Raw genomic sequence first — 8,170 nt, 5'->3', positions numbered from 1 at the left:
TTCACTACCTTGGACTACTTCTGGACAAACGATTAACCTGGAATCCTAAGACTAAAAAGACAGGAAACTACACGTCGATTTCGACTATTACAGCATTAACTCGACAAACGGTCTAAACTTCCAATTCATTACAAAAGACTGATCTACATGACAACAGTAAGACCTATCTAGACATCGAAATCCTCTCGTATCCAATCCTTGCAATCCAAAATCTTTTGTAAATTCCTCAATACTCCTTAGTTTGTCACAAATAAAATCATCCACAAAGACCTTAATGTTCCCTATGTAACCGATCTAGCCCGAACCAGATATCACTCCTTCCATTATAAACTCTCTAACCACTCAAACACCCTAGTTTATAATCTTGCATCCTCTTTCATTCCTGACAATCCTCCGAGGCGCCTGAAAAGAAGATGGCCACGAGGCCAGCTAATGTAAAAACGTCATTAGAGTGCTACCAATGTGTAGTTCTCTACACGCCTGTATCACTCCATCATAACTGAGAAAAATGTACTGAATGTATTATAATGTGCAGTTGTAAATTTCAATAAATATATTTTTAAAAACTAAAAAGGTTGTTTTATATTAGATAAGAGCTTTCCCAATATCCTTTCAACTTCCATAATTTAATTTAATTATTTACTTTCCCACAAACTTTTTTATTAAAATTAACCGATCGGAATTGCCATTTTATTGAATCGATTTTTCACCTTTTGTTCGATTTTTTGAAAAACAGCTCTAACAATTTTGATCACACTCGGCGTATCCATTTATAATTAAATTGTCTTTAATACCAGATAGGTCTTTTCTTTATTGAAATAGTCAAACAGAGAATGGTCAAAAAATCTTCATCTAAAGTATAGTAGTGCAACCAAAATGAGTTTGCCTGTAGGGGAGGGAAGTAGCGTACCCCTCACCACTTCGAGGTGTTGTGAAAGAGTTCACTGTTAATAAGGAATTGCTTGCTTTACAGCTGCTAAAAGGAACCACTACAGGAGAGGACATTTTGAATGAATTTCAAAAGGTATACTCAAGTTTTGACTCACTATGGTCAAAATAAGTTGGTGTATGCACAGATGATGCACCTTCAATGGTCGGCTTACATTAAGTTAAGCTGCTACTTCTCTCCACGATCCGAGCGCTTGTACTATATTTTTGAGATGAAAATTCGTAAATTTTTTTTTAAATTTATTTATTGATATTTTCAACTGTATAAGCATACAAGTAAATTTGATCATAATGACATAATGATAATGATATGATACAGCATGTAGATATACTACCCAGTAGTAGAACTCTAAAAACATTTTGCAATATAAGGTCACGAGACCATCTACTTTTCAGGCGCCTCGGAGGATTGCCAGTAATGGAAGAGGAAGCAAGGTTAGAAACTAATGGGTTTGGGTGGTTAGGGAGTTTAAATTGGAAGGAATGATATTGGGTTCGGGCTAGATCGGTTACATAAGGAACATTTCACTCTATTTTAATGAAAGTTCTGTAATGTTGTAGGATAGTCTCAAAGATATGGAGCTCCGAATGAAAAATTAATATTTTTATAACATTTCAAAACAGCCCCCATTTTTACTTTCCCTAACTATGGTATGAAGGTCAATTTTGACTATTGACTGTCAATAGTTTTGATTAAAGTAATGCCAAATTGTGGTGAAATAACTTTTTTTCACGGACTCTTGGTCTGATAGGTGTTATCAAACTATCGCCAACAGTGGTTGAATGCAAGATATTCTGGTATAAACAGCAGTTAATTAAAGACTCATTCAGTGCACACCAAAGCCATATTTATCTATTATACTTACACAACAACCGAAAGTAGCGTCGTGCATCATCATAACATGGCGAGATAAAGAGCTGTATATTTTTTTTCTTCCAAACGGAAATAACCCCAGAAATGTAACACGTGACTAGCAGAGCAATAAAGCTATTAACCGTCTGGACCAAATTGAGTCATAAAAAATAAAAAATATATTCCATTCATGTGGAGCAAAAACGCCACCAATATTCATACTAACGTAATCCTTTATTAGTTTATTAATTTTTTTTTCAGGAACTTAACCTCAAAAATTACACCATTTTACCATCAATAAATATAGTTCATTTATTGGCCTATATTTGGGTTGAATACGCTGTAGCACTTCAACTGATTTCTCACCCATCATTTTGCTTTTATAATTGTCCCATTGACTTCGGCAGAATAGTCTTTTATAGGGACGGAACCAAACCAACAGTACTTCGACTAATAACCGCTCATACTTATTGTAATTCATCATAATTTTTGTACTAAACGGATTCATATGAGGAATAAATGTTTATTTATTTACTTCCCAGCTATTCCTTCTTCCACAGGTGGTCGGCCCCTGAATTTCTTCGTTAGACCAATGATACGGTCCGCCTCTCTGACGCCACTGATGTGAGCCCCCAGCAGAGAACTTACGTGTCCCGGAGCCGTTGCCTCCCCAGCGAACAGAACGATCGGGACTCCAGGGCTCTCCGGCCCAGGGAGTGGTGTCCCCAAGGAACAGACGTCGTTGATGGTAGAACCTTGGGCCAAGTAGGCATTACATCCCCTAAAATACGGAGAACTGATCCATTTAGACTTGATGAGACCAGTGGGGTACGGTATAGATGGGTTCCCGGTGAATTGGCGAATGATCCTCGTCATCTCCTCAGCGATGTCCTCTTCACTACACCCTTCTAGCCAATCTGCCTCCTTACCGCCGACGGTCACCACCAATTTGTTTGGACTCCCTATATCTTCTATCTTGTCTATTCCTTTGATCCAGCTATCTCTCATGTCAAGTTCTTTTTCAGTCCAACAGAACCTCATTGTGCCTTCACCGACCATCCAGAATGGTCTTTTATATTCCAATATTATACGAGTCAACTTTCCGTAACCGAGAGCTTTTATAGCATGTTTCTTCCACGAAGGTAATTCGGGTGTAAAAAAGTTACGAGGTGCATTCTTGAGAACACCTAAAGATGTTGTTACGATTACGTAATCTGCGGTAATCTGTTCATTACAAAGAACGACCGTCACTCTTGGACAGCAACTGCTCCAAATGATTTCTTGCACGGGACTGCAATAGCGTATCTGGCACTGAGACAAGGGCTTGAGGAGTGGGCCAAGGAGGCCTACCATACCGATAGGAATCCTCAGGGCAGCTCCTGGGAGCTGGATAGAGCTTCCGTACATCTCGCTGCTCATAAAGTTTATGCGAACCCCCCAACGGCTCTTCAACCCATTTATCATTCCCCAAATCACCCTCAAGGCATCTCCTTTCCAGTCATCTGGGATGAGCTTTACCTGGTCGTTTAATCTCATAAAAAAAAATTCTTGAAGATCCCCCTGTTCTTTAGCGTTGTCCATACTGAACAAGGATAAGGCTTGCTGCTTTATCTTTTTGAACAGTTTCATGGCTGGTATTGCTATAAAGCTGTCTATTGTTCTGCCCTCTGTGGTTAGAAATGGTGTTTGACTGATTGGTTGCTCCCTGCGCCACTGTAGCGGTTCCTTGAGTAGCCCTTCCTGGGCACCCAGCGAGTAGACGGGATTGGCTATTGTAGCTGAGTTGATCCAGTTGGGTCCAAGTTCCCCCACTTCGTTTCCTAACCAGCAGGAGTGGATCCTGCCTCCGGGTCTGCAACATTAGGTAAAATTTCACCATTATCTTTTTTATAATCAGGGAACCATTCAAACCTTTATATTATGGCGACTTAAAGAATGGTAATACCTGTCGAGCGCTTCTATGACTTGGAAGTTTTGCAAGCCGCACTGGGCCAGACGATTGGCTGCGGAGAGCCCCGCGAGGCCCGCACCGATGATGAGCACCTTGGGCTGAGGGTAGCTGGGGTCCAGCTTGCACGGGTCCAACAGGCTTGTCCGTGTTTTATCACAAGACTCTTTCACTCTTCTTGCAACGTTTGGGCAACAAGGTTCTTTTTTGGTTGGTGGCGAAGCCCATCTGAAATTCATTATTTTTATTTTTTTAATAATATATAGTTTCTTTTGCTTAGTGAATTTTGTATATATAAAAAATAATAATGAAAATTTTTTAACTAATCGAAAAATTGGTTAAGTTTTTTATAGTAATATGTATTATCTAGAGTGTTTCAGGGTTAAGTCTCTTAACTAAAAATATGAATTAAAGATCTCAAAGCAAGAAAATAATTCCCTGTGAATGTCCGTCTAAATCGTATTGGAAATATTCAGGTCTAAAGAATTTTATTGTTATGAATTATTTAGGTTATAATAAATTTACATTTACATACTAACCTTATTGATATTTTAGAGTTTAAAATTACTATATGGCCCGCAATCTAGTTCAAATTTTTAATTTTGGCTCTTGAGGCTTTGTAAGTTTGACGAACTTGATACAGAATGTTAATATTTTCGTCTATACAATACGATAGAGCTGGACGTGCCTATAATATCTTCCTCACTCGACTTATTGATCAAAAACTATGCCATGAAGTTGAAACTATCATTAGTGGTTTCTCGAGAAACATTTCTTACCGATATAATTACCTTTTCGTGATGTAAACAATACATGGTGATTTTGGCAATAAGGACACTCTGTCAAGATGATAAGGCCGCAGTTTAGAAATCTTTATTGCTATCATGCTTTATGGATTTTTTTCATTTTCAAATTTTCTTGGTGTAAAGCTCTTTTTTCCAATTATATTCTGAAACAAATTATATTTTCAAATTAAAAATAATCATATTAAGAATTGTCTTAGTCCTAGGAAGATAATCGCCATAAACTACTTTACAGCACATTAAGCTAGATTCGATTCGAGTGCTTGTAGATATCTGTACCTTATAAACTACTCAGAAACAATTGAACATAAACAGTTCTGTTATGACTAATAGTAGTAAATTTACTCTACTTTAATGGAGGTTTTCCAGTGTTGTGGGTTGTCTCAAAGATATCCAGCTCCGAATGAAAAATTAAAATTATTTTTAACATTTTGGGACAGCCGCCACGTTGTATTTCTCATATTTCTAATATTTTGTTCATGAAGGTTTTTGTTTGCTAATTGTTATCTTAGCAGAAAAAATGTTTATAATTTATTTATTTTTGTTTTAAAGCTTTCCGCATGAAAGACATGGTCAATTTGAAGTGGCTTTAACAATAACGAAAATGAATATTAAATTTTCCTATATATACATCCCATTTATATCTCATTTCTACAAATGAAATGTTTTTTGTTGTGAAACAGCTCCCATGTTTTATTTCTCCTAGCTATACTTGGTAGACTCATTAATTTTGACTTGTAAATATACGTAGGTTTCATTAAAGCAATCAAAAATTGAGGTGAAATAACTTTTTTTACCACCACACCCTTGTACTAATACTCTTTCCTCACAACCCTGGTCAAATTTGTCTAACTTTAGTGAGTAGGTTAAGACCTAATTCTAAAATTAACTAGCGCGTCATTAGGAGTTATAACCCCAATTATTGCATAGTCATAATTCATTAAAATGTCTTTATTTTTCAGGCTAATTGCCCATGTCATATATAATATCAATACAAAACTATTCATCAAAAAATATTTTTCCTTTTCTAGTAACCACAAAAGTATAACTCACTCCATATCAAAATGAAAGTCCCATTTTAAAAAAAAAAAATATTCTAATTTAACTGTTATTTATTTATTTAGTGCTAGTTACAACTGTATTTACATAAAAACACACTAAGTAAATTTGATGTAAGATCAAAATAAAGTGATACGTTTAGAGAAACTACCCATTGTTAGCAATCTGATCATATTTCTACACTAGAAGGTCTCGAGGCCACCTTCTTTTCAGGCGTATCGAAGGATTGTCAGGAATGGAAGAGGAAGCTAAGTTAGAAACTAGTGGGTTTGACTCGTTGTGGAGTTTATAATGGAAGGAATGGTATCTGGTTCGGGCTAGATCGGTTACATATGGAACATTAATATCTTTATGTATGATTTTATTTGTGACAAAGTAAGGTGTGCATTGAGGATTTTACGAAGAATTTTGGATCGTATGGATTGGATACGAGAGAAATTCGAAGGTTTAGTGGAAGCCCAAAGCTCAACTCCTATGTCTAGATAGGCCTTATAATTGTCATTTAGATCAGTCTTTTGTAATGGATTGCAAGTTTAGACCGTTTGTTTAGTAAGTACTGTAATAGTCGAAATCGGCGTGTAGTTTCCTGTCTTTTCAGTCTTGTGTGAGGATTTCTGGTCAGTATTTAGTCCAGATGCTCTCCAAGGTAGCGGATCTGTTCTATAGGAGTAAGAGCAACATTAGTAAAGGATACAGTAGGTTTAAAACGAAGGGTAAAGATGATTTCATGGGATTTATTTTGATACTTCAATTACGGAACCATTCTTCGAGGGTTGCGATATCGGATTGAAGAGCTTGGGATGGAAGTAAAGAATTATTATTGACTGGAAGTCACCTCTGTCATCAGCGTAAGTGGTGAGGGTAGTGTAAGGATGGTTTGGATGTCAGCTGTATAGACCATGTAGAGAATGGGACCGAAGATATCTCCTTGAGGAACACCAGCGGAATGAGAAAAAAAGGATGAATAGGAACCATTGCGGATTACTTGGAATAATCTATTAGAGAGAAAAAAACATTTTACCTGTTAAATCGCTCGTCTCAAGCCATAAGCATAATCAATTATCAACAACGATAGCATTATAGGTATTCTCTAACCTTTTATTTAACTGATATTAAAAAAAAAACACGGAAGAATTATTTTTAAAAAAGTAGGAAATCGTTACTTTAAGGATTATTTTATCATTTTCATTCCTTTTTTTTGTTATCTCGATTCTAAAACTCCATTTCCTACAATACTAAACAGTTGACAGATAAGAGACATTTCAGACAAACATACTTCAAACAAGATTATGGTAATAATCCTCATTTTTATGATTGTTTTGCTCCTTAATAACGATTAATAATTATTTTATTGCACCTAGTTTCTTTACTTCCACAAATAAACATAAGCAAATAAACACTTACACGAGTGTTTGAGGATGTCTACCAAAAAAAATCCGAAATACGACGTCGTATCAACACTGAAAAGCTATTATTAAAACATAATTTGCTTTACAAGATGTTTGAAATTTCATTTTGAAGTAATGGTCGAAAAAAAAATTAAAAATGAAATCAGTTTCTGTTAATTGAATTTATATATTTATAAATTAACGAAGAACAGAAAAGAACATTTTCTGTAAACAAATAAAATAATAGTAATTAACATAAAAAATACGTGATAATTTCAATAAAATATTTTACAATACTTTTTGTCCTAGTCTAATCTCAATTAACGCTCTAACATCATAGGGTAAATAGTACAAGAGCCCAAGAGGAGAAAAAAAAGTTGTTATTTCACCTCGATTTTTCATTATTTTAATGAAAACTATGTATAATTACTAGTCAAAATTGATGAGTCAGTCAAATATAGGTAGTGGAATCAGAAATGCCGGCTGTATCAAAACATTCAAAAAATTAATTTTTTATTCGGAGCTCCTATATCTTTAAAACTACCAACAACATTTGAAAACCTAAGAGAACATCACTTAAAGTAAAGTTAATTTGTTGAAATATGAGCCCTAATAGAATTATTTATGTTCAATAGCTCCCAAGATATAGCTTCTTAAAAAGCAACATTTCGTAAAATTTGCACAGAAAAATAATGAGTTAGTGAATCTATTTTGAAAAATTTATAAATCAAAAACCATTCCACTTACAGATGTATATTAGCACTAATTTACTGTACTATAAAGTAGGTTATGACGTTTATCGTCGTGGGAGTAGGATTTTTCATGAGATTTAAATAAATTGATTTATAGTAGTTCGGACAAAATTTCAAAACCAAAATTTATATTCATATACGACTCCACTAACGCCTGTTGAACAGATTCGATACTTAAGACTCCATCTTGACAAGAGACTTACTTGGAATCCACACACAAGACTGAAGCGACAAGAAACTGCTCGTAGATTCCGATTGCTACAACACTTGCTTGACAAACGCTCTAAACTTCCCATCCACTACAAAAAATTAGTATACCCTACGATAATCAGACCTATTTGGACATATAGAATTGAGCTCTAGGGCTCCACCACACCATCAAATTCCTCCCGCATCCAATCCTTGCAATCCAAAATCCT

At 35.4% G+C, this 8,170-nt stretch overlaps 1 protein-coding gene across 1 annotated transcript; it reads right to left on the bottom strand.

The window, feature by feature from the left end:
- Positions 1–2,087: 2,087 nt before the first annotated feature.
- Positions 2,088–4,698, bottom strand: LOC106687589 (peroxisomal N(1)-acetyl-spermine/spermidine oxidase; the record flags this gene model as incomplete). Its single annotated transcript, XM_067046994.1, is given in 3 exon segments — positions 2,088–3,653; positions 3,747–3,977; positions 4,541–4,698. Coding segments are annotated over 3 exon segments (1,647 nt in total). The 3' UTR covers positions 2,088–2,332.
- Positions 4,699–8,170: the final 3,472 nt, after the last annotated feature.

The sequence above is a fragment of the Halyomorpha halys genome, unplaced genomic scaffold (genome assembly GCF_000696795.3).
Source record: "Halyomorpha halys isolate HHAL.00 unplaced genomic scaffold, Hhal_1.1 Scaffold987.1, whole genome shotgun sequence".
Lineage (NCBI taxonomy): Eukaryota > Metazoa > Arthropoda > Insecta > Hemiptera > Pentatomidae > Halyomorpha > Halyomorpha halys.
Note: the sequence above shows the minus strand (reverse complement) of the source record. Positions and strands in the feature narration are given on the sequence as shown.